At 45.5% G+C, this 27,147-nt stretch overlaps 1 protein-coding gene across 1 annotated transcript in view; it reads right to left on the bottom strand.

The window, feature by feature from the left end:
* The window catches only part of LOC141099719 (uncharacterized), a 772,310-nt gene that overhangs the window by 694,623 nt on the left and 50,540 nt on the right, over positions 1 to 27,147 (bottom strand). Inside the window, exon 4 of the mRNA XM_073587712.1 lies at positions 2,148 to 2,213. Within this exon, the coding sequence (XP_073443813.1) occupies positions 2,148 to 2,213 (66 nt within the window). The remainder of the gene's footprint in view (positions 1 to 2,147; positions 2,214 to 27,147) is intronic.

Genomic DNA, 27,147 nt, shown 5'->3' with positions numbered 1-27,147 from the left:
ATTGGTCCCTCATTTGGGCAACTTCAACGGATGACCAGAGAGGGTGCTGATTGAATTCAGGCAATTGGTTAGGAGCTGCATCATCGAGTTCAAAGGTCGGGTGCTCTTTAGCTATCACAAAATTATGAAGAACCACACACACCTTCACCACCTCATCCACAGTTTCCAGTTTCAGATTAATGACTGTGCTGAGAATGCGCCATCTGGAGACAAGTATACCAAAGGCACACTCTACAGTTCTTCTGGCCCTGGTTAGTCTGTAATTAAAGATTTTTTTTGTGTGGTCCAAGTCCTGGCTGGAGTAGGGTTTCTGCAGGTTGGCGCACATTTGAAAGGCCTCATCCCCAACCATTACAAATGGCAGTGGCGGACCTTCGGTGTGGGGAAGAGGCTGTGGCATGGGGAAATTGAAATAGTTGCCATACAACCTCCGGCCCATGTCCAAGTTCTTAAAAACCTGGGAGTCATTCCCACGGTCAAGTACCCCAATGTCCACTGCAACAAACATATAGTCTGCATCCGCAATGGCCATGAGTACTGTAGAAAAGTACTTTTTGTAGTTGTAGTACTCAGAGCCTGTTCTTTTTGGTTTGATTATCCAGATGTGTTTCCCAAACAGTTGGGGAAATTGCAGACTCTCCAGAATTTTTCTGCTATTTCCATCCACTTTTCAGCGGTGGGCAGGGGCATAAATTCTGGACAGAGAACGTCACACAAATCACAGCAGGTGTCTGCAACAATTCCAGACAAGGTGGAGATTCCAATCCGGTACTGGAAGTGGAGTGAAGAGAGGCTCTCACCAGTAGCCAGGAATATGTGAAACAGAGAAAGAACAAAAATTAATATTTATGTATATGGTTTTTTAAAACAAAACAAAAAAATAAAAATTAGTACATGGCATAAAAATAATTCTGCAGGCTTTTGTTTACTACATGGCAGAACAATATTTCTGCCAGCTTTGGAATAGTACATGTCAGAACAAAGAAAGTTATGCAGGCATTGGTTTTGCAATACGTACCGTAATGTGACCAGGAGCGGTTCCTCTGGAGGAATTGCAAGACAGAGCTGTGTGTCCTGTCTCCGGAGGGATTGTTGAACACGAGCAAGTAAATCCCTGAAGCTCTGTTGGGACATCCAGGTATAATCAGTAAATTTCTCTGGGTTTGCATGGAGCTCACTGTAGAGGGTGTGGTTACGCACCACGGCTCTCCCGGAGTTCAATAATCGGATGTATCCACAAATGCCCCCGCTGCCGTCTTCGCTGTCTCTCTCTCTCCCTTTGTTGATGGCAAGCAACTGCATAAGCCTGAGCCAGCGCGACGTCCAGATCCAAGTTGAAGTGAAAACTCTTCCAGCGCAGATCCATGTTGACAGGAGTAAAAGCAAGCAAATGTGAAGCATTCGGCTATAAACAGGGTCTATATAAAGAATTCCCATAATACACACCCACTGATGTCCCATTGGTGGAGTCTGTTGCAAGAATTTTGCAAGGATTTTCCTCCTGTGAAATGTGACACCTAGACAACCCATGCGCATAAAAAACGCAAACGCATGGAAAAACGCTTGAAATCACAAACGCTGCTTTTTTTGTTGTCATGCGCACAATGATGCGACAAAATATCGCAGCATTTACAAGCGTTTGCAAGCGTTTTTTGCATGCATTTTATGTGCGCTCGAAATGCTGCGCAAAATGGCGCAAATGTGAACTTAGCCTTAAACGGACTGCATTAACGCAGTGTGACCCCAGCCTAAAGATGATGGCAATAACAAATAGATCTTATCTCACAAATAACAAATTGTAATACAGCTAAGTCAAAGCAAAACATAACAGTTATGGCTCTTGGAATTTAGTGATGAAAAGGAAAAATATTTTCAGCCACCTTATGTATCTGCATGCAGGGCTTATAGATAGTGCATTATAATAGCAGAATTGTGGATGAAACTTTGAGAAGAACTGTAGAGTAAATTGACTTATTTTATGGGCTTGACATTTGCAGCGTGTCATTTCATGCTGTGGATTTCACCTTTCAAAAATCAAAGAGTGAGATGTGCTGCAAATATAGTGAATTTCCACCATAAAATCTGCATCAAAATTTTCTATAGCCCAAAACTATCTGTGTAATTAAAGGGTTTAAATACTGACATACCTTTAATCCTTTCATTCCTTTTGGTCCAGCAGCTCCATTTATTGTGAAACATGTAGATCCCTCACACTGTAATAACAGATGAATTAAAATATTTAACAGCAGATAAGTCTAATAAAACTCATAATTTTAAAGGGAACCTTTCATGTTAAATGGTATCTGATTTTTATAAGAATGCTTGGAGAGATAGTTGCCAATCACTGAGAACTGCCCACTGGACTCCTATATTATCAGGGCTTGTGACTCGGTAGATTAAGTGCACTGTCTGTGTGGCGCCCCTGAGGCTCAGTTGCCAGAGAGGTACTGCACCTCCTCCTGAGGTGTGGTGCCCCACCATCCAGGTAAGTTGGAGGCTCCTGACCACGCTCCAACACTCGCACCCCACACAACAGAGTAGTTCAGCTAAGCCACATTGCGGCTCCTTGCTTAGAGAGTAGCAGAGCACCTTTGGTGGCTCCCTGCTTGGAACACCAAACGTGCTGGGAGGCGGGTGGAGTTGAGAATACATAAAAGAGCGGGAAGGTTTAGAATTACAGGTCACTCTAGGAGAGGAAGCCACTCAGAGAGGAGTGAGGAAAGAAGATCCCTGAGAGAGGGATGGAGGAAGGAGGTGCTGCAGCAGACCTGAGTGACCTGGGTCTGCTGGCACGGAAAAGGAAAGAAGGAGAAAGACATAGAACTGAAACCTGATCTTCCATAAGAGAGAGAGATTAGAATGGAACGAAGGAGAAAAAGGGAATAGAGAGGATGTGGGTTAGAGGAAGAACCCTGATTAGAAGTTCTAAGCGCAAGGCCGGGTCCCGGTCACCGAGGTTGTATGGACACTAATGGTTCTGCAGCAGACACTGGTGGAGTAGTGGGCTGTAAATGCACTACTCCCATCTAAGACTTGGGGGCACAACAGCAACTTGGATAGTGAGCCGGGACTCAGGAGGAGGGAGTCCCCAAAAGAAGGCTACAGCTGTCTGCTGTACAAGTAGAGTTCTTGGGAACATCTGAGGCAGGCACTACAGACTGTACTACAGACTGTGAGTAAAGCTTTGGAACTGCAAGCCCTGGTGTCCTCCATTCATTCTTGCGCCAACGCATCCAGCCCCGCTACATCTGGGTACCAGCTTCTACACCGCTTGTGCCTCTCCTCTTCCCCCACATCTACACTGCCCTGGGGCTACAGCTCCATCTGAGGGGAGCTTCACCATCTTGGCTGCAACACACCACCAGCCCCAGAGGATCTGCATGCAGGGTCGGCCTAACATCTCACTTGCCGAACACCACAGGTGGCGTCAGGAACTATCCATTCAAATCATTACATTCCCCCATTACTTGGGCGCCCAGGGCCATGGACCGGGTCCCCGCTGCTGTGACACATCCCGCTGATACCGGCCCGGTACCGAGTACCCCACAGCCCTGGGAGGGCGACCCATCTGTAATGTTTTACAGTTATTGGTTCGAGACCTGGAACACTCACAGAAAAAAAATTGTATATTAAAAACAGGGGTTTTAATTAATAAAATATAAATTATACTGAATCTATTCCAATGATCCAATATCACCTTCTGCCCAGCTGCTCCTTCTCTATACCATACTGTTCACAGATTGGTCTGCATGTACAACTTGACAGGTAAAATTTAAACAAGAAATCTCCTTTTTAACTTTTGCTCATTTGATAGCCAATGTGATAAGTCACAAAACTGCAAATCCCTTTATTTGCCGAAAATGTCATTTTCCTGCTGTAAGTTCACATCACTCCAAAGTGTGTCCACCTGGCATCTTCCCACTGTGCCTGTTAGGTGATATCCGTCAGCAATGATAACAGGAATGATTAGAGGAAGTGGGGTGTCTTTTTGCCTTCATATGCTATGGGCCCCCACCCAGCATCTATTTCTATTTCCCTCCACTGACTGACTGGCTGGATTGCTGGGGCCTTTGCCTTCATATGCTATGGGAACCCACCCAGCGTCTGTTTCTATTTCCCTCCACTGACTCACTGGCTGGATTGCTGGGGCCTTTGCCTTCATATGCTATGGGCTCCCAACCAGCGTCTGTATCTGTGGCGCCCCTGAGGGTTCAGTCGCCACAGAGGTACTGCACTTCATCTAGAGGTGGGATACCCCACTCTCAGGTAAGGAGGGAGCACCACCCAGGACTCTAACACCTGCACCCAACACACACACACTATAGCAGCAGGGCACCCTGGACGTACTGTAAGGGAGGATGGTCTCATCCCTGGCTGGGAGTGGGTGGAGAAGGTAGGGAGAGAGAGGAGGAGCTTACAGAGCGGGAAAGAACAGTGCAGAGAGAGTGAGTCAGACGTCAGGAGAAAGTGAGAGTAAGCAGACATGCTGTGAGGCAGCTCCCTGTCAGAAGGAACTGCAGAGAGAACTTTTGAAGGGAGGAAAGTGGAGAGATGTGAGTGTAGCAGCTCCCTGTCAGGAGGGGCTGCTGAGAGGAACAGACTGAAAGAAGTTCCCGGAAGGCAGAAGGGATCCTAGGGGCACGAATAATGAGCATTCCAAGCAATCCAAGGGTGAAGGGACCAGGTCGCAGTGGGGTACCGGCCCCCAAGACTAGTGGAGAAATCACCAGACTCAGCTAGAAAGCCAAAGGCAGGGGCATCTCTGGGTGCTTCAGCCACAGCCACAGTTACATCTCTGAAAAGGCAGCCACATAGGAGCAAGGGGATGCATCGAGGATGTCACCCGACAGCTCAGCACACTGACTGTGAGGTGTTGGGCAGGAAGGGCGGAAAGCCAGCAAAGTGAGACGGCCAGGAGAGGCATATACAGAAAGGGGTCCTGGAAAAGTGTATCTTGATCTACCTGGGAGTTTGCTGGACCCCTCACCTGGAGGATACGGCACCAAGCGGGCAGCAGTGCACAAGAACTGTGAGTAAAGCTTTGTAAACTGCACCCAGCTGTGTCCTCTAATCATTTCTGCGTCACCTGCCCTGCACCACATTCACCAACCTCACCTTTACCATCTACATCCTAACTGCCCTGGGATACAGCTGTACCCGTGGAGAGCTTAACCATCTCTGCTGCCCTGTCACCATCCCAGAGGATCTGCATTGCAGCGTTGGTCCCCTGATCGAATACCACGGGTGTCATCACGAACACTTTATCACAAACTTTATTATAAACTTTATTTCCCTGTAAATATCCCTTTAATTGGATGCCCAGGGCCACGGACCAGGTCACTGCTGCCATGACACTGCCCCTTTAGGAAGTGGCCTGGTACCGAGTATCCCCACCACCCTAGTGGGCGATCCATATCTATTTCTCCCCCACTGACTGACTGGCTCGATTGCTGGTGCCTTTGTCTTCATATGCTATGGACTCCCAACCAGGGTCTGTATCTATTTCCCTCCACTGACTCACTGGCTGGATTGCTGGTGCCTTTGCCTTCATATGCTATGGGCTCCCACCCAGCGTCTGTATCTATTTCCCTCCACTAACTGGCTGGATTGCTGGTAAGTACACAAGTCGTGCATTACTTACCTGGCCCCGTTTTACAAACTGTAGATCTCATAAATCTAAACTGTTAGACTGTACCGAAAAATTGCCAGAGATGGCTCTTCTCTGGGTAAGCCACAATTGTTTTATCTCAGCCATGCTTAGAGCAGCGCAAGACAGTGTTCATACTGTTTTCTCAGTATGGCTTTTTCCAATGTTACAGTCAAGTCATGTTCAGAAATTGTGCCAAAAGCGCTACCACTTTACCATGATTTCAGAAAATTGCTCCAAAAGGTGTGCACTTTACAGCAAATTCACAAGGGGTGGTTGAGGCTAATCACAAAATTAGGGTAGGTTCACATTAGTGTTGAGTCTGCAGCGTATTATCCGCATCCGCATGCAAAAACGCATGCAAATGCATGTTTACGCAGCGTTTTTTAGCTGCATCATCTTAAGCATGACACCAAAAAACGCTGCGTTTGCATGTTTTTGCATGCGTTTGCGTTGTTTATGCGCATGCGTTCAATGTGACATCAGACAAAAATGGGCGTGTCTCTTGGGAATTCTATTTACATTTTGAAGAACGCATGTAAATCGAACGTCATTCCCATAGACAGTAATATGTTTTTTGATGCACTCATCCGCATGCGCATGACTGCGCATATTTGATGGATTTTTGCCGCCTCCAAAAATGCAACATGTTGCGTTCGCCGGACCCCATCGCACACCGAAAAACGACGCATGCGTACGCAGACGCATGTGAACTGATGCAAACGCATGCCTCTGCGTACGTTGTTAAAGATAGGTACCCATGACGCATGCAGATCTATGCGGATGAAACGCTGCGCAGATAGACGCAAATGTGAAACCAGCCTTATACACATGCTTCTGATTCTCTGTTCTGTGGTGCACTGCATGATGGGAAGTCAAGAAAAAGGAACCCTCACAATATAGAAGTATCTCACACTGATTACACACCCCCAAGAAAGGAAAGGACAGTTAGAGGGAGAGAAGCAAAACCTACCCAAGATGGAAATTTACCATAAAAAGAAAAATGAGCATAAATGCAGAACCTGCCATATTTAAAATCTGATCTGTAGGTAGAATGATAAGAGCAGTAGAAGCAGAATAGATTTATAATTTTGAGGGAAATGATCCAGTACAACCTCTGTTTTATTTATTTAAAGGGAGTCCATCAGCAGAAAGTGACTGTTCAAGCATGTGCTTGATGCACCCTTGGCATGGCCAAAGAATTTAGTGCACCTTCCCACTTACTTGTATTTAAGCTATCTCTGCCCTCTTCTTTCTTGTTTTACAGCTCGGGTATACAGGAGGACACATGCAATAGTCTCTGCCTCTTGAGGTAGTTCACCACCTAGCCCCAGCCTTGCTTTGCTGGGCTGTATATCTATGAGAGGCTTCTGCTGGGCTGTATATATATGAGGGGCTGCTGCTGGGCTGTATATATATATATATATATATATATATATATATATATATATATATATAGGGCTGCTGCTGGGCTGTTTATATATGAGGGGCTGCTGCCGGGCTGTATATATCAGGGGCTGTTTACATGGCTGTATATATCAGAGGCTGTTGCTGTGCTGGCTGTATATAGAATAGAGGCTATGGGGCTCTATAAAGTGTATGCACAGCACTATACTGTAAACAGGTCCACACTACACTGTGTTCCAAATTATAATGCAAATTATATTTTTCTATGATTTTCCTAAATAGTCGGTACAAATGACAGTCAGTCTGACAAAAGTCATCACCTGTTAGATTATACATTGAATTTTATTGAAGAAACCTCCCAATGATAACAGTATAATCTCCAAAATGAATAAAAACTCAAATTGCACTGTTCCCAATTATTAGGCACAGTAGAATTTCTAAACATTTGATATGTTTTAAAGAACTGAAAATGCTCATTTGTGGAATTTGCAGCATTAGGAGGTCACATTCACTGAACAAAAAAAGCTATTTAACTCCAAAACATCCTAACAGGCCAAGTTATATGTTAACATAGGAACCCTGCTTTGATATCACCTTCACAATTCTTGCATCCATTGAACTTGGAAGTTTTTGGAGAGTTTCTGCTTGTATTTCTTTACATGGAGTCAGAATAGCCTCCCAGAGCTGCTGTTTTGATGTGAACTGCCTCCCACCCTCATAGATCTTTTGCTTGATGATACTCCAAAGGTTCTCTATAGGGTTGAGGTCAGGGGAAGATGGTGGCCACACCATGAGTTTATCTCTTTTTATGCCCATAGCAGTCAATGACTCAGAGGTATTCTTGGCCGCATGAGATGGTGCATTGTCATGCATTAAAATGATTTTGCTCCTGAAGGCACATTTCTGCTTCTTATACCATGGAAGACAGCTGTCAGTCAGAAACTCGATATACTTTGCAGAGGTCATTTTCACACCTTCAGGAACCTTAAAGAGCCCTACCAGCTGTTTCCCCATGATTCCGGCCCAAAACATGACTCTTCCACCTCCTTGCTGATGTCGCAGCCTTGTTGGGACATGGTGGCCATCCACCAACCATCCACTACTCCATCCATCTGGACCATCCAGGGTTGCTCGACACTCATCAGTAAACAATACTTTATGAAAATTAGTCTTCATGTATGTCTGGGCCCACTGCAACCATTTCTGCTTGTGAACACTGTTTAGGGGTGGCTGAATAGTAGGTTTATGCACCACAGCAAGCCTTTGAAGGATCCTACACCTTGAGGTTCGAGGGACTCCAGAGGCACTAGCAGCTTTAAATATCTGTTTGCTGGTTTGTAATGGCTTTTTAGCAGCCGCTCTCTTAATCCGATGAACTTGCCTGGCAGAAACCTTCCTCATTCTGCCTTTATCAGCACAAACATGTCTGTGCTCAGAATCAACCACAAATCTCTTAACAGTACGATGATCACGTTTAAATTTTTGGGAAATATCTAATGTTTTCATCTCTTGACCAAGGCATTGCACTATTTGATGCTTTTCAGCAGCAGAGAGATCCCTTTTCTTTCCTAAATTCCTTGAAACCTGTGCCCTGCTTAATAATGTGGAACATCATTCTTAAGTAGTTTTCCTTTAATTGGGCTCACCTGGTAAACTAATTATCACAGGCGTTTGAGATTGATTTCAGTGATCCAAAGAACCCTGATATACAATACCATCTATGAGTTTATTTGAAAAACAAAAAATTACATCTTTATGACACTTAAATCCAATTTGCATAATAATTTGGAACACAGTGTATATACATACAGTATACACAGGCACACTGTAATGCAGGATATAGTGTTGACCTGTATATACAGCAGTGTTCCCCAACTCCGGTCCTCAAGAGCCACCAATGAACGGTTCATGTTTTCAGGATTTCCTTAGTATGGCCCAGGTGATAATTGTAGTACCTGCACAGGCAATAATTCCATCACCTGGGCAATACTAATGAAATCCTGAAAACATGACCTGTTGGTGGTTCTTGAGGACTGAAGTTGGGGAACACTGATATACAGTATGGTACTGTGTAGGACAGGAGCTGCAAGAAAGATACACAGACAGACACACAGACAGACACACACAGACAGATCATACTCACCCACCGCGACACTGTGAAGACTGAACCACTTCACTCTGGATCTTCAGTGACTGAAGATCCAGAGTGAAGTCCTACCGCACTCTGCTTTGGAGAATCCTCTTCTTGCGCCAACATCGTGGCTCCACCTCCTTCCTCAAAGGTAGCTGAACTGAGCAAACTCTCATCTGATCTAATCTGAGGGAGCGATATAGCTGAATAGGTAGTGCGGCGCGCCTAGAAGCTTCTGTTGGGATCGGAGAAGGCTGCCACTCAGCCTGGCTGCCGCATGCCATAAGCTAAGTATTAGGTGCAGGTACTAAGGAAGGCTGGCTAGCCAGGTCAGTGGATGCTGGTGCAGGTGCCATGACTATGCCGCTCTGTGCCAGCCACTGAGATGTAGGACCGTAGCCAGGTCCCTACACTTTCAATAGTCTTTCTTTTGTTAAATGTTCCTTATCATTAGAAATGGTTCACAGCAAAGAGAGATGTGTATTTTACATGTTTTGAGATATTTATCCCTATATTGGTATGAGGCCCCCGCTTGGTGGGTGGCCCAGGGCCCAGGCGCCTTGGGCCCCCCGGGCCTGCCTCTTTAGTTTGTTAGCTAGCCCACAGTCTGACTTTCTAGGCTAGTGCCTGATGTCACATGGCAGTGAGCTATCGACCAATCTAAATAAGCTAATGCCAGGCAGGAGAACAACCTTGGGAGGCAGGGCCTTAGGAAGTGCTCTGCCACACCCAGGGGCGCACCTATAATGAGGCCATTTGAGCCTGTTGCCTCAAGCGGCAGACAGTTGCTGTGCACAGGGGGTGGCATTATGCACTCTGCTACCCGCAGCACCAACAATTTAGCCTCTGTACGCTTTTGCTGCTGGTATCATGCAGAGGCTTGTAATTGATGAGGTCACAGGAGGGAAGGAGTCAGGGCTCCCTGATCATGTGACCCCTGACTCCTCCTCTCCTGTGACCGCATCACAGGTCCAGTGCGCATCAGCGCTCGGTCTATTGATCATCTTCGTCCCTGGTCTGCTATGCTCTCTTCTCTGCCACAGGACCTGTGATGAGGTCACAGGAGGGGAGGAGTCGAGGTCACATGATCAGGGGCCTCAGTGTATGCAAGACTCTGCTGTGCTGATTGTCATCATGCCGAATGAGGGAAGTTTGTCTGCGAGGTGTACGGAGCAGAGCCATGTGTGTGAGGTGTAAGGAGCAGACCCATGTGTGTACAAGTTGTACGGAGCGGAGCCACACGTGTGTGAGGTGTACGGAGCGCAGCCGCATGTGTACGGGTTGTACAGAGTGGAGCTGTGTGTGTATGGGGCGTACAAAACGGAGCCCTGTGTGTACGAAGCGTATGGAGCTGAGCCGTGTGTGTATGGAGCGAAGCAGAACCGTGTGTGTATGGAGTAGAGTAACGTGTTGTAATGTTTAAGTAAGATACATTTTGCAGAACATTCTAGAATCTCCCATTGCTACTCTACTGATGAGAAAATCTGCCTGTCACAGCTGAAAACCCCCCTTATTCCCCTACAGCCCTGTGTCTGCAGTGGTAATAGGACACCGGACACTTCCTCTGCAAGCATTTGTCCCCCCTGCAAGGGATGTTGATTAGCGAAAGATTGTCTTTGTTTGAAACCATGTGCTTGAATCCAGCTATGGGAAATATTAAAAGAAGCTATAGCGTGCACCTCGCTCGCGACAGAAATATAATAATTACATTTCTGCATAGGGCACGAAACCTGCCTTCCAACCCCTAATTTTCACGGTTCTAGCACCCCCAGAAACAGAGATATGGATTACTACCAAACGGTGTAACAGAACTACTGCATGTTTGGTTTCTAATTATTGTATTCAATAAACTGGGAAAAATGGTACCAGGTGCGTGTTTATACGAGCTTTCCTCATCTAGATATAGTCATTATAAGTTTTGTAGTTAAATTATAATTTCAAGAGTAGGGGGCTGAACCTCCCCAGCCGCTCCCTTCTGTGATGTCACACAGCAGAGGCCATAAGGCATTCCATTGAACAAACCAGTCAGTTCTGCCAGAGACTTCATGCCAAGAGGTTCGCTGATGAACGGGGATGTATGGCTGGCTGCCCATCCCCCGACCACATGGCCTGCCTAAAGACCATTAAGCAACTGTAAGTGTTGATCTATGTTAAATCCCCCTTTTATTTTATATTTGCAATGTACATATCTAATGTCTCAACTTTGTAACATCTTTTTATCTTTGTAATCAATGCCCCCTTTGGAGAATAAATCGTAAATTTATCAGTCTGACTTCATGCTCTAAGAAACTAACTTAAGCGCCTTAAGGTAATTACGCTACTGAATTGGGTTGGCTTCAAACCCCTCTATTAAGTCTATAGCTAAGCAGAGAAATCGGGAGCTGGTGGCAGCGTGGTGTGCTTCGGTTGGTTGGGCTAGCTGGCAGTATGCAAGGGTCTTATATGCTGAATGGGTGGCTGCGTCCAGAGCATTGATAATTCCCTTACTGCAGCGGTCTAATCGCCTGTGCACAACAAGCAGCCCGTCCGGCGACTAATTATCCTAGGTGTAGTTCCCTGACTGACATGAGGATAAGGGGGGCGCCGGAGAGCTGCGAGTTCCAAAGTGGAACTGAGAAAGTGGGATATACCTAAAATCCCCGCAGTTCGTGGAAGGTTATTAGCAGTGGTGGGGCATCCAAAATAACCCCCCTGTGATAAATTGTTAGGGCAAGACTAGCTTGCTGTATTTTTGTCACATGGTGCCAGCGGTGGGATAACTAAGATAAGCTCCCACTGTGCCTGTGATAGTGCATCCCTCCATCCACTGACATACCCGTGTCAGCGGTGGGTTTGTGACACGTGTGTATGGAGCAGAGCCGCGTGTGTGCGAGGTGTACGGAGCAAAGCCGCATGTGTACAAGGTTTACTGAGTGGAGCCATGTGTGTACAAGGTGTACAGAGCATGGCCCCGTGTGTAAAAGGTGTACAGAGCAGAGCCGCCTGTGTACGAGGTTTACGGAGAGGAGCCATGTGTGTACTGAGTGGAGCCGTGTGTGTGCGAGGTGCACAGAGCTCAGCCACGTGTGTACGGCACGGAGCCGCATGTGTACAGAGCGGAGCCATGTGTGTACGGATTGGAGCTGCGTGTGTATGGAGCGGAGCCGCGTATGTACGGGATGTACGGAGCGGAACCTCGTGTGTACGAGTTGTACGGAGTGGAACCGCGTGTGTACGAGGTGTATGGAGCGGAGCCGCGTGTGTATGTGGTGTACGGAGCGGAGCCACATGTGTACGAGGTTTACGGAGTGGAGACATGTGTGTACTGAGTGGAGCCGTGTGTGTGCGAGGTGTACAGAGCGGAGCCATGTGTGTGCGAGGCATAAAAAGCGGAACCGTGTGTGTATGAGGTGTGCAGAGCCATACGTGTACAAGGTGTATGGTGGGGAGCATCCATACATCCCAGTGGGACAGTCCCGATTGTGAGAGAGAGTCTGTCCCTCTGCCCCGGCCGGGAGCTTACTTTTCCCGTGGACACAGGAGTACACGGCGGAGCCCCGAGGAGCACTTTAAAGTTCGCACATGACGTTCCACCAGAAGTGACGTGCTAGAAGCTGACCGGAAATTAGGTAATTTCGGGAGGAGATTGTGACAGAACCATGGAGGCACTTCAGGGAATGCTTCAGATCCATCACCGTGTCCTCCGACAGTGCGGACAGCGGGATCGCCTTGGACTCGGGGATGCCGGCCATGTGAGCGGATCATGATAAGTCCTACATTGGGAGGCTCAGGTTGGCACTGCAATGCTAGCCGGGCTGCTATAGTATCTTTATTGAATCTTTCTTTCTTTTTCACTCTGTTCTTTCTTTCTCTCTCTAATCTTCCTTTCGCTCTCTGTTCTTTCTTTCTTCCCCCTCTTTCTTTCTCTTTCTAATCTTTCTTTCTTTTTCTCTCAGCTTTTTCTTTCTCTCTCTGTTCTTTCTTTCTTTCTTTCTTTCTTTCTTTCTTTCTCTGTTCTTCCTTTCTCTCTCTGTTCTTCCTTTCTCTCTGTTCTTTTTCTTTCCTCTCATTCTTTCTTTCTTTCTCTCTCTCTGTTCTTTTTCTCTCTGTTCTCTTTCTTTCCCATCTTTCGTTGTCTTTTTCTGTTCTTTCTTTCCCCTATTTTTTTTCTCTCTCTTCTCTCTCTCTGTTCTTTCTTTCTCTTTGTTTTTTATTTATTTCTCCTCTCTCTCTCCCTCTCTGTTCTTTCTTTCTCCTCATTCTTTTTCCTCTCTCTCTATGTTCTTGTTTTCTGTCCACTCTTTCTTTCTCTCTCTGTTCTTTTTCTTTCTTCTTTCTTTCTTTCTTTCTTTCTTTCTCTCTCTGTTCTTTCTTTCCCCTCTTTCTCTCTGTTCTTTCTTTCTCTTTGTTTCCCCTCTTTCTTTCTCTCTGTAATCTTTCTGTCATGCCCTCAGCCGCAGGCCCGGTCTCTGCTGCGCAGGGAGACCGGCGCCTATCTCGCAGCTCCACTGCTACTACTCACCCTGTCCGTGGCTCCAGACAATCAGCGCCTCCTTTCTCTGCTAAGAACCTGCATCCTCTTGGCAGATCTCCTGGTAATGCTCTTAGGAGCTGCTCCCCGCTTCCTGCACATACTTAAAACAGCAGGGCACCTGTTCTCTATTAGGGCTGTCTGTGTTGTCATGTTCTGTGCTTAAAAGGCATCCTCCCTTTGAGGGAGGTGCCTGAACAACGTGTTTATTCTGTGTGATCTCTGCCTCCCACTCAGGCCACACTCTGCTCTGCTCTGTGTTCTGAAGGCCGTTGTTAGCTATATTCTAAATACCTCTGTTTCCTCAGAATCCTCTGCTGGCAGTTCCCTCTCCTGGATCTTTCTGGACACTCCGGCTTCTGCCCAAGACTGACCAAGGCTCTCCTCTCGGAACCATCCAGATACCATTGGCAGCTGGATCAACCTCCCTGAGATTACACAGAACTTCAGGGATTCTCGCCACCTCCTCAATACGGTCTGTATGGGTCGTCCCTCTGGTCCGGGTATCGCAGCATTAAGGTCACCTGGTGTTGTGATGGGGGAGCCCCTATATAGGGGTACACCTTGCTCGGTGCTCCACTACATGATTCTGTGTTGTGGTCCAGAGGGTTCTTCCCTCAGGCACCTTTTCCATTTGTTTGTTTCCTGTAATAAACATCCTTGGTTTTTTGAAGCTCATTCTCCTGTCTCTTGTGTATTGGGTATACAGCTACCACTGCACCATCAGTGGTCTAGTGAGTCCACTATATATCTTCACGCCCTGTGGGCGTAACACTTTCTTTCTTTCTCTCTCTGTTCTTTCTCTCTCTCTGTTCTTTCTTTCTTTCTCTGTTCTCTTTCTTTCCTCTCTTTCTTTCTTTCTGTTCTCTCTCTCTCTGCGTTCTTTCTTTATTTCTCTTTCTTTCTCTCTCTGTTCTTTCTTTCCCCTCTTTCTTTCTCTCTGTTCTTTCTTCCCCCTTTTTCTTTCTCTCTCCCTCTCTGTTCTTTCTTTCTCCTCTTTCTTTTTGTTCTCTCTGTTCTTCTTTTCTGTCCCCTCTTTCTTTCTCTCTGTTCTTTCTTTCTTTCTTTCCCCTTTCTTTCTCTCTCTGTTCTTTCTTTCTTTTTTTGTCTCTCTGTTTTTTTTTCTGTCCCCTCTTTCTCTCTCTGTTCTTTTTTCTGTCCCCTCTTTCTTTCTCTCTCTGTTCTTTCTTTCTCTCTCTGTTCTTTCTTTCTTTTCTCTCTTTCTTTCTCTCTCTTCTTTCTTTCTTTCTTTCTCTCTCTCACTGTTTTCTTTTTTCTCTCTCTCTGTTCTTTCTTTCTTCTCCTCAGTACCAGTCAGCGTGCCCACAGTACCGGTAGAATAAGAGGGGTAGGAAACTAGGTAGCACTGGTCACATTGAGCCTTTCATACTTTTTACTGGTGTATAATCATATATGCCCTGAGCACCCACATAAAGTGGGCCAGCCCCAGACAACAGAGTACAAACAAATCACTAATACTATCAGTCCAAGTGGATAATTATATGCGTAAAGTTAATGATGTCCCTGTGCCAAGTAGTGCGGAGGATCAGAATACACTGAGGAGATCAGAGCAGCGGGGTATGGTGAGAATTATATGGGGCCCATTATGCTGTATGAAGTAATATATGGGGCCCATTATACTATATGAAGTAATATATGGGGCCCATTATACTGTATGAAGTAATATATGGGGCCCATTATGCTGTATGAAGTAATATCTGGTGCCCATTATACTGTATGAAGTAATATATGGGGCCCACTATACTGTATGAAGTAATATATGGGGTCCATTATGCTGTATGAATATATGGGGCCCAATGTACTGTATGGAGCATTATATAGGGCCCGTAATACTGTATGCAGTAATATATGGGGCCCATAATAATGTATGGAGCATTATGTGGGGATAGGGGATGACTTTGTTTGTTGTGGATCTGAATGCTGGGACCCCCATGATCCTGGGAAGCATAGCTTTGAAAAGCACCATGTAAATGGAGCTGCGGTCGATCATACGCACTGTTGTGCCATTCACATTTGGCTCTTCAAATAACTCCTTTAAGAGAGTGATGAGGGGACGACAAAGTATAACAAAAATTCACTGATTAGGGCTGATGAGTGTTATAGTTTGTGGGCTGGTGGGATTTGTGTGGCAGGGCAGCACTTTTGTCCCAGTCCGGCCCTGTGCCAGGCCTATTATTGCCATTAATGACCCTTGTTCTGGATACTTCTGTGTTGCTCTTGTATGTGCGTGTGATGGCACTGACATCCTTGTGTTTGGACACCTTTTTTTTCTATTTATCTAAATCAAAATGTCCACTATTGTACTCAGTTTTACAATATAGATATGAAAATTTACTTTGTGTGCGGGGGGGGGGGGGCGTCATTTTGCTGTTCGCCTCAGGCAGCAGAGAGGATAGGTACACTCCTGGACACACCAACAGCAATTAATACTTGATTTGCATATGAATTAAAACCACAATCTCTCAAGAACCTGGCAACAGTTGGAAGATGATATAAAAGTGTCAATGGATTTTACATTAAAGACCTGCAAGTCAATATATGCTATGTTGGTGGTTTTTATCTTATTGACAGATTCCCTTTAAATGAATAAAGTACATATTTTAACAGAAAACTAAATGTCAATCTTTTAAGCTCCTCCAGCTCAATTTGCAGCTCCTGCAATTTGAACTGCCTTTTGAGTGTGACAAGTTCGCTATAACACTAAAACATTACCCAATGCATCTATAAAAAGTTTTAAGTCTTCATATATTTAGCTTCTTCGGCCTCTTTGTGTCACAGTACACAACAGACATCAGAATGAGTTCAGAAGGAATCCATCAGAGAGATTGTTCTTGTTAGGAACGGCGGAACGCACCAAATAAAAATAATAATAAAGTGCGTTCGCCGCTCGGGGTCCACCGTGCAGTAGATGTTACAACCGCTGCTGAGTAATGGCAGATGAGCAATATGGCGATATAATGCGCACGGCTTCAACTTCACCCGAAGTGCGCAGAGCGTGCTCTGTTCACACACAGAGGCGCCGCAACAAAAACATACAAAAAGGCTGAGCCTGTTAGAGTCACAGGCCTCAGGTAAATGCACACGCGGTATAAGGTTACAGGAGCAGGAACCAAGACAGAGGGGCTGTGTCCATCTATACCTACTGTGTGTGCGGCGTCGCTACTGCGAACGCCAAAAAGGGCTGCAACTGCAGCGCGGTGCAGGACACTGCCGCTGGATGACACAGCTGCAAAGCAGGTGCTATGTCGGACGCTAGCGCAGAGGTGCAGTGTGCACAGTGGCCTAAGGCTTGCCACAGACTGGCGCAGACTACTGAACTAATTCCCTAACCACGTGCGTAATATCAGAGGGAAGGGGTTTCTTAATAAGTCAGTCACCAGAATCATACATCCGTCACCATTCACACATAGCAGTATAGTCTATACTAGCGCATGGCGGAATGGCCATACGTGCTTTTTATAGCCGTGCGGGACCTTCCAGATCTCCGAGATGGACCAATGAGATCTGGAGCAGGACCTGGGCACATGACTCCCGATCTCTAATGGGAGATCGTCTCGTGAGCATGCCCAGTAGGAGCACAGAGGGACTTAGTCTCTGGAGAGGTCTGCTGCAAAGTAATCTCCTCTGCAGTAGAAGGACAGCAGGAGACCGCAGAATGTGAGGCTCTGGATTCCTGCAGAGCAGACGCAGAAACCTGACGCCTAACAGTTGTGACAGTAGGGTTTGTTGCCCTTAGCTTTCTGATTCTGAATTGTTCTGATTTTTTATCAAAATATTTTTCAATTTTCAACTGGTCATAAATTAGCTCAAAAGAGATTTAAAATGTATTACTGTTTATTCTGATACAATATTTAGATAACTAGACAATTTTGGAAGCAATGTAGCATAGCCACGCTCCATTGATTCTGTAGTTCCACCTTCAGTATCTGAAGCCTGAGGTTATGGTCCCACAATAAGAATCTGGTGAGTTTTTGTGTTGCAGATTTTCTGTACCTATGTAAATTAGGTTACTCGCAGTTTTTACAAGTGTTTTTGAAGCTGCATTTTATGTCTCTTTTTGGTGTGTCAAGTTTTAAATAAAGCTTTGATTTTGATTCTACCGCTGGATTTGGCTTTGACAAAATCGTATGAGTTTTGTCAAAGCTATGTGCAGATTGCATGCATTTTTAGTATGTTTCTGCGGAAATGCTCTAAAAACGCATATACATTTCTTACCTGTTGCTTTTCCACATCTAATGCAATTCTATGGGGAAAATCTACACAGAAAACTCAGTGCACTCGTAAGAAAAATTGACATGTTGTGGATTTGAAACATGCACCAGAGGTCAGTTTATGCTGTGTAAAAAAAACCCATAATGTTCATGAGATTTTTTTAAATCCCATTAACTTTTCTGGAATTTTAAGGTGTTGTGTTTTTGACACAGCAAAAATACATGTAAGGGGGTGAGATAGAATAACCACCTTGCTCCCCTTCCTCTAATTGTTCTCAGTGTGTTGATGTTTACATGTGCTAATGTTGGTAATGTCTATAATAATATTTATGGTACTTCTACATAGCAGTATGTATTACTGCTCACATTTATGGTACTGCCACATTCATACATGTGTTACCATTCTCTGTAGAACTATGTATATTATGTTGTGTTCCTTTAACCCCTTCACCCCCAAGGATGGTTTGCACGTACATGACCGGGCCAATTTTTACAATTCTGACCACTGTACCTTTATGAGGTCATAACTCTGGAACGCTTCCATGGATCCGGGTGATTCTGACATTGTTTTCTCGTGACATATTGTACTTCATGATAGTGGTAAAATTTCATTCAAATAACTTGCGTTTATTTGTGAGAAAAACAGAAATTTGGCGAAAATTTGGAAAATTTCACAATTTTCCAACTTTGAATTTTTATGCCCTTAAATCACAGAGATACGGCACACAAAAAACTTGATAACTAACATTTCCCACATGTTTACTTTACATCAGCACAATTTTGGAACCAAAATTTTTTTTTTGTTAGGAACTTTTAACAAGGGTTAAATGTTGACCAGCGATTTCTCATTTTTACAACACCATTTTATTTTTACGGACCACATCACATTTGAAGCCACTTTGAGGGGTCTATATGTTAGAAAATACCCACAAGTGACACCATTCTAAAAACTGCACCCCTTAAGGTGCTCAAAAAAACATTCAAGAAGTTTATTAACCCTTTAGGTGCGTCACAGGAATTTTTTTGAATATTTAAAAAAAATGAACATCTAACTTTTTTTCACAAAAAAATAATTCAGGTTCAATTTCTTTTATTTTACCAAGGGTAACAGGAGAAATTGGACTGCAAAAGTTATTGTGCAATTTGTCCTGAGTACGCTGATACCTGATATGTGGGGGGGAACGACTGTTTCGGCGCATGGCAGAGCTCAGAATGGAAGGAGCGCCGTTTGACTTTTTCAATGCAAAATTGGCTGGAATTCAGATCGGACGCCATGTCACGTTTGGAGAGTCCCTGATGTACCTAAACAGTGGAAACCAGCTACAAGTGACCCCATTTTGGAAACTAGACCCCCCAAGGAACTTATCTAGATATGTGGTGAGAACTTTGAACCCACAAGGGCTTTACAGAAGTTTATAACGTACAGCGGTACAATTAAAAAAATCATATTTTTTCCACAAAAATGATCTTTTCACCCCAATTTTTATCTTCCCAAGGGTAACAGGACCCTAAAAGTTATTGTGCAATTTGTCCTGAGTATGCTGATACCCCACATGTGGGGGTAAACCACTATTTGGGCGCATGCCAGAGCTCGGAAGGGAAGCAGCGCCATTTGACGTTTTTGGCTGGAATTGAGATCGGACATCATGTCGCGATTGGAAAACCCCTGATGTACCAAAACAGTGGAAACCCCCCACAAATGACACCATTTTGGAAACTAGACCCCCTAAGGAACTTATCTAGATGTGTGGTGAGAACTTTGAACCCCCAAGGGCTTCACAGAAGTTTATAACATACAGCCGTACAATTAAAAAATCATATTTTTTCCACAAAAATGATCTTTTCACCCTCAATTCTTATTTTTCCAAGGGTAACTGGACCCTAAAAGTTATTGTGCAATTTGTCCTGAGTACGCTGATACCCCACATGTGGGGGTAAACCACTATTTGGGCGCATGGCAGAGCTCGGAAGGGAAGCAGCGCCATTTGACGTTTTTGGCTGGAATTGAGATCGGACACCATGTCGCGATTGGAAAACCCCTGATGTACCTAAACAGTGGAAACCTCCCACAAATGACACCATTTTGTAAACTAGACCCCCCAAGGAACTTATCTAGATGTGCGGTGAGCACTTTGAACCACCCAGTGCTTCACAGAAGTTTATAACGCCCGGGCGTGAAAATAAAAAATTCGTATATTTTCCACAAACATGATCTTTTAGTCACCATTTTTTTATTTTCCCAAGGGTACCAGGAGAAATTGGACCCCAAAAGTTGTTGTCCAATTTGTCCTGAGTAAGCTGACACCCCATATGTGGGAGAAAACTACTGTATGGACACACGTCGGGGCTCGGAAGTGAAGTAGTGACGTTTTGGAATGCAGACTTTGATGGAATGGTCTGCGGGTGTCATGTTGCCTTTGGAGAGCCCCTAATGTACCTAAACAGTGGAAACCCCCACAAATGACCCCATTTTGGAAACTAGACCCCCTAAGGAACTTATCTAGATGTGTGGTGAGCACTTTGAACCCCCAAGGGCATCACAGAAGTTTATAATGGCCGGGCATGTAAATAAAAAAAATCGTATTTTTCCCACAAAGATGATCAATTAGTCCCCAATTTTTTCATTTTCCCAAGGGTAACAGGAGAAATTGGACCCCAAAAGTTGTTGTCCAATTTGTCATGAGTACGCTGACACCCCATATGTGGGAGAAAACTACTGTATGGACACACGTCGGGGCTCGGAAGGGAAGTAGTGACGTTTTGGAATGCAGACTTTGATGGAATGGTCTGCGGGTGTCATGTGCGTTTGGAGAGCCCCTGATGTACCTAAACTATTGAAACTCCCCACAAGTGACCCCATTTTAGACACTAGATCCCCCACGGAACTTATCTAGATGTGTGGTGAACACTTTGAACCCCCAAGGGCTTCACAGTTTATAACGCTCGGACATGAAAATAAAAAAATCATTTTTTTCCACAAATATGATATTTTTGCCCCCAATTTTTTATTTTCCTAAGGGTAACAGGAGAAATTGGACCCCAAAAATTGTTTTGCAATTTGTCCTGAGTAGGCTGATACCCTACATGTGGGGGTAAAACACTGTTTGGGCGCATGGCAGAGCTTGGAAGGGAAGGAGCACCATTTGACTTTTTCAACTCAGAATTGGCTGGAATTGAGATCAGACGCCATGTTGCATTTGGAGAGCCCCTGATGTGCCCAAACAGTGGAAACCCCCAATTCTAACTCCAACCCAAACCCTAACACACCCCTAACCCTCATCTCAGCCCTAACCCTAACCCTAACCCTAGCCCTAACCCTAGCCCTAGCCCTAACCGTAGCCCTGGACCTAACCCTAGCCCTAACCCTAACCCTAATGGAAAAATGGAAATAAATAAATTTTTTTAATTTTATTATTTTTCCCTAATTAAGGGGGTGATAACCGGGGGTTTGATTTACTATTTATGGTGGTTTTTATGTTTGGCAGCTTTCGCACGCTAAAAGACGCTTTTTATTGTAAAAATAGTTTTTGCATCACCACATATTGAGAGCTATAAATTTTCCGTATTTTGACCCACCGAGTCATGTGAGGTCTTATTTTTTGCGGGATGAGTTGACGTTTTTATTGGTACCATTTTCGGGCATGTGACATTTTTTGATCGCTTTCTATTCCGATTTTTGGGATGCAGAATGAACAAAAACCAGCGTTTCATGAATTTCTTTTGGGGGGGTGCGTTTACACCATTCTACGTGCGGTAAAATTGATAAAGCGGTTTTATTCTTCGGGTAAGTACAGTTACAGCGATACCTCATTTAGGTCTTTTTTTATGTTTTGTCGGTTTTTTGCAATGAAAACTATTTTATATAAAAAATTATTATTTTTGCATCGCTTTATTCTGCGAGCTATAACTTTTTTATTTTTTTGCTGATGATGCTGTATGGTGGCTCGTTTTTTGCGGGACAAGATGACGTTTTCAGCGGTACCATGGAAATTTATATGCGTCTTTTTGATCGCACGTTATTACACTTTTTGTTTGGCGGTATGATAATAAATCATTATTTTTTGCTTTGTTTTTTATTTTTATTTTTTAAGGGGTTCGCTAAAGGGGTTAACTAATGGGATATTTTTATAGGGCGGGTCGTTACGGACGTGGCGATACCTAATATGTGTACTTTTATTTATTTTATTTTTTTTTATTCCCAAAAAATGGATTTATTGGGGGAATATTTTTTTTTTTTTCTAATTTATTTGGCGATTTTTTTAAAATTATTTTAACACTTTTTTAATTTTTTTTAACTTTATTACATAGTCCCAGGTGGGACATCACTGTCCTGTGACAGATCGCTGATCTGTCACATCACAGATTACTGTGACAGATCAGCGATCTGTCACAGGCAGTGCAGAAGGCTTCCTCATGCCTGCGCTTTGCAGGCACTGAGGAAGCCAGCTTCCTGCAGGCCCCCGAAGGCCCCCGTCGCCATCTTGGATTCGGGGGCCTTCAGGAAAGGAGCCCCCCGCAGCAGCGCTGCACATTGCGCTGCCGTGGGGGGCTCAGGGAAGCACGGAGGGAACCCCCTCCCTGCCGATGCTTCCCTTTAACCCCCGGTACACCGCGATCATGTTTGATCGCGGTGTGCAAGGGGTTAACGTGTCGGGGATATTGTGCCGGGTGTCAGCTGTGTTAATCAGCTGACACCCGGCCGCGATCAGCGGAGCTCACCACGTGGGCGCCGCTGATCGTGGTAGACGCACTATCCCGTCCATGGGCATAGGGGCCCAGGTCCCATGGACGGGATAGTACATCGGATGTCAGGAAGGGGTTAATGTAATATAACAATGAGTTGTCATGTTCTTCACTGTATATAATGTAATAATGTTTACTATAGCTCATGTACAGTTTAGGGAAAGTGAAGTGCACCCTTCGGACATTAGAGGGGGGCATCTTAGTACTATAGTTCTCATAGATAAGGGTAAGTGTAGTTCCTTTGTGGGCCACTAGATGGGGGCATACTAGTGTGCATGGTTAGACTAGGTTATAGTTAGTGTGTAGAGGGTTAAGTGTAGGAGGGGCTACCAGGAGTTAAGGATAGGGAAGAAAGGAAGTTAGTTCAGCCGAGGCCAGGGTGTCCAAAGTGTCCACATGGGCTATAGGCCCAGGATGGCTCAGCAGCCACGCAATGTTAAATAATTACAGCCCACGTTATCCACCGCCACTGGGCATCATAGCAGTGGGCCAGTACAGGAGCAGAAAGATGTGGCGACTCATAGTCTGGGTGGATGCCTTTAGGGCAGGAGTTCAGTGGAGTGAGGAGTTGAAGGAAGTTGGAGCTTTGACGAGAACGGTACAGATGGGCGGAATGCTTTAAACAGAGGCAACCAAACTGGGTGACTGATGATTTCGAGTCTGGGGCAAAACAGGCAGAAGGAATTGTCATCATGGTGAGATTAGGCCAGCATAAAAACCACAAAAAGAGGAAAAAATCCTCCAATATTCAAGAAAACCAAAAACAGGCAAAGATGCTTACCTGTCTAACTAGGCCTCAATACAAATGCACTAACAGGGTGCAGCAGACCCAAGTAAAATGGCAACTGCACAGGTGCAATAATACCAAATGAGACAGCCAGCCTTCAATCAGGGATTGGCACACCAGTGCAAAAAAATATATAATCTGTATGTGGCAATGTTCAAACAAGGAATGCAGAGCATCTGGTTCACAGACTGTTAATGACGCCCTATGGTGGGCAGCCCAGTGCTGTGTGAACAGAGGCTACAGTTTACAGAACCATTTGGGCCATTTGGTATTATTGCACCTGTGCAGTTGCCATTTTACTTGGGTCTGCTGCACCCTGTTAGTGCATTTGTATTGAGGCCTAGTTAGACAGGTAAGCATCTTTGCCTGTTTTTGTTTTTTTTCGAGGTTAGGCCAGGAAGGAACTGGGGAGCAGTCAAAGACGGTCCAGTCCGGATGTGTGTCGCACAGAAGCGACAGCAAAGCAGGGAAAGATGAGGAGACAAGTGAATTCCATGATGTGCCAACTGTGGATATAATGTGTGAAGTATTAAGTAAAGAGAATGTTCAAGTTATCCTTGACTGTGTCTCCATTACTGGGGGTCGCCTGGAAGAGGGACCGTTGCCGCTTGGGAAGTGCCCAGGGGGACCTGAAACTGGAGATGCAGGTACGCTGAGAAGAGGAACACAGTTTTCTGTGAGGGAAAGTCGGGACACAGATGCTTCAGTGTCTCTGGTCATGACTACAGCCCTTGCCTCCCCTTACATACACATAGTCAAAAATTCATCAAAGCTCATTGTGGGAGTTTAACCTGAAGGAGGTTTTTCTGTCTCAGCCATTAAAGTCTGATATGAGAATAATCATTTATCTGCTCTCATTTTGTAGAAGCCAAACAACTTATTTTCTCTGATTCTTGATGATGCCCTGACTTAAAGGGGTAGTAAACAAAATTTTAATCTTAATCATTATCTATTTGATGCTGTATTAAAATCTAATTTCTAATATGCTTGCAATGAAAATTCCCTAACTACACTAACAGCTATTTTTTCCCTACTTCCTGTGTGAATCCCAGTTCATGCTGAGATACTCAAACAAAGCTTCATCATGGCAGGGGATAGAGGCATTGGTCACTGTAACAGTCTCTGCCCACTCCCTGAATGAAGTGCAGCAGAGCAGTGGGATGACACTGTGGTCACTCTCACAGCTTCTGCCCTCTCACTGAAAGAAGTGTCATCAGAATAGGGGGCATAGGCTGTGGTCACTGTCATAACCTCTGGCCATATCTGAATGAGGCGCAGTAAAGCAGGGGGAAGAGGCTATGGTCCTGTCGCAGCTTCTGCCCTCTCCCTGAAATCAAATGCAGCAGAGCAGTGGGAAGAGGCTGTTGTCATTGTCATAACCTCTGCCCTCTGTCAGGAACACCGCACTGCACTTGCTCACTGAGCCAGTGCGCGTGTCCTGAGTACAAAAACGGTGCTCAAAGATACCTGTTGAGTGGGGCAGCAGCGGTGATGATGCGTGCTTCAGACTATATCAGGACCTGAAGCACGTGACTGCTGGGGGTGTGACCTATGCTCCACAGAGCTAGGAACAGCAGGGAAACTCCTAGAAAGGTAACTACGGGACAAGTTACCAAAGGGCATAGACAGGGACGTAAACCAGATCAAGCCGGGTCAAAGCACGAGATAGCAGGACAGTACCAAAGGGTTAGACAGAGCGAATAGTCAGGACGTAGCAATAGATCAGAAAACCAGAACGGGCAATGGACGGTACAATAGGGACAAACTGTAACGGAGTAACAATAGCCAAGCCAGGAGGTCAGAACCGGAGAAGACAATAGTACCAAAATGAGAGACGGAGTACAGAGTGAGGGGACAGACCAGGTCATACACGGGAATCAAACAAGCAATGCAGTATACACGCACTCCAGGGGGGTCAAACACACAGCCAGAATAACAGTAAAGCTGACAGGGAATCCTAGTCTGGAGTGAGGATAAGTACCCCTCCCAGATCCAAAGAGAGGCCAGCAAAAGTTAACCCTGTGAGAACAGGACATTAACCATTTCCTTACCATGACACCCTCTTTCTGAAATGAAGTACAGCACAGCAGGGGGAAGAGGCTGTGGTCACTGACACAGCTTCTGCACTCTCCCTGAAAACAAATGCAGCAGAGCAGTGGGAAGAGGCTGTGGTCACTGTCACAGCTTCTGCCCTCTCCCGGAAATGAAGTGCAGCTGAGCAGTGGGAAGAGGCTGTTGTCACTGTCATAACCTCTGCCCACTTTCTGAAATGAAGTACAGCACAGCAGGGGAAAGAGGCTGTGGTCACTGACGCAGCTTCTGCACTCTCCCTGAAATGAAGTGCAACTGAGCAGGGGGAAGAGGCTGTGGTCACTGACACAGCTTCTGCACTCTCCCTGAAAGCAAATGCAGCAGAGCAGGGGAAAGAGGCTGTGGTCACTGACGCAGCTTCTGCACTCTCCCTGAAAGCAAATGCAGCAGAGCAGGGGAAAGAGGCTGTGGTCACTGACGCAGCTTCTGCACTCTCCCTGAAAACAAATGCAGCAGAGCAGTGGGAAAAGGCTGTGGTCACTGTCACATCTTCTGCCCTCTCCCAGAAATGAATTGCAGCTGAGCAGTGGGAAAAGGCTGTTGTCACTGTCACATCTTCTGCCCTCTCCCGGAAAAGAAGTACAGCACAGCAGTGGGAAGAGGCTGTGGTCACTGTCATACCTCTGCCCTCTTTCTGAAAAGAAGTATAAGCACAGCAGTGGGAAGAGGCTGTGGTCACTGTCACATCTTCTGCACTCTCCCGGAAATGGAGTACAGCACAGCAGGGGGAAGAGGCTGTGGTCACTGTCATACCTCTGCCCTCTTTCTGAAAAGAAGTACAGCACAGCAGTGGGAAGAGGCTGTGGTCACTGACACAGCTTCTGCACTCTCCCTGAAAGCAAATGCAGCAGAGCAGTGGGAAGAGGCTGTGGTCACTGTCATACCTCTGCCCTCTTTCTGAAAAGAAGTACAGCTGAGCAGTGGGAAGAGGCTGTGGTCACTGTCACATCTTCTGCACTCTCCCGGAAATGGAGTACAGCACAGCAGTGGGAAGAGGCTGTGGTCACTGACGCAGCTTCTGCACTCTCCCTGAAAACAAATGCAGCAGAGCAGTGGGAAAAGGCTGTGGTCACTGTCACATCTTCTGCCCTCTCCCAGAAATGAATTGCAGCTGAGCAGTGGGAAAAGGCTGTTGTCACTGTCACATCTTCTGCCCTCTCCCGGAAAAGAAGTACAGCACAGCAGTGGGAAGAGGCTGTGGTCACTGTCATACCTCTGCCCTCTTTCTGAAAAGAAGTATAAGCACAGCAGTGGGAAGAGGCTGTGGTCACTGTCACATCTTCTGCACTCTCCCGGAAATGGAGTACAGCACAGCAGGGGGAAGAGGCTGTGGTCACTGTCATACCTCTGCCCTCTTTCTGAAAAGAAGTACAGCACAGCAGTGGGAAGAGGCTGTGGTCACTGACACAGCTTCTGCACTCTCCCTGAAAGCAAATGCAGCAGAGCAGTGGGAAGAGGCTGTGGTCACTGTCATACCTCTGCCCTCTTTCTGAAAAGAAGTACAGCTGAGCAGTGGGAAGAGGCTGTGGTCACTGTCACATCTTCTGCACTCTCCCGGAAATGGAGTACAGCACAGCAGTGGGAAGAGGCTGTGGTCAC

The sequence above is a fragment of the Dendrobates tinctorius genome, unplaced genomic scaffold, assembly GCF_039654945.1.
Source record: "Dendrobates tinctorius isolate UK_male_01 unplaced genomic scaffold, ASM3965494v1 ptg000102l, whole genome shotgun sequence".
Lineage (NCBI taxonomy): Eukaryota > Metazoa > Chordata > Amphibia > Anura > Dendrobatidae > Dendrobates > Dendrobates tinctorius.
Note: the sequence above shows the minus strand (reverse complement) of the source record. Positions and strands in the feature narration are given on the sequence as shown.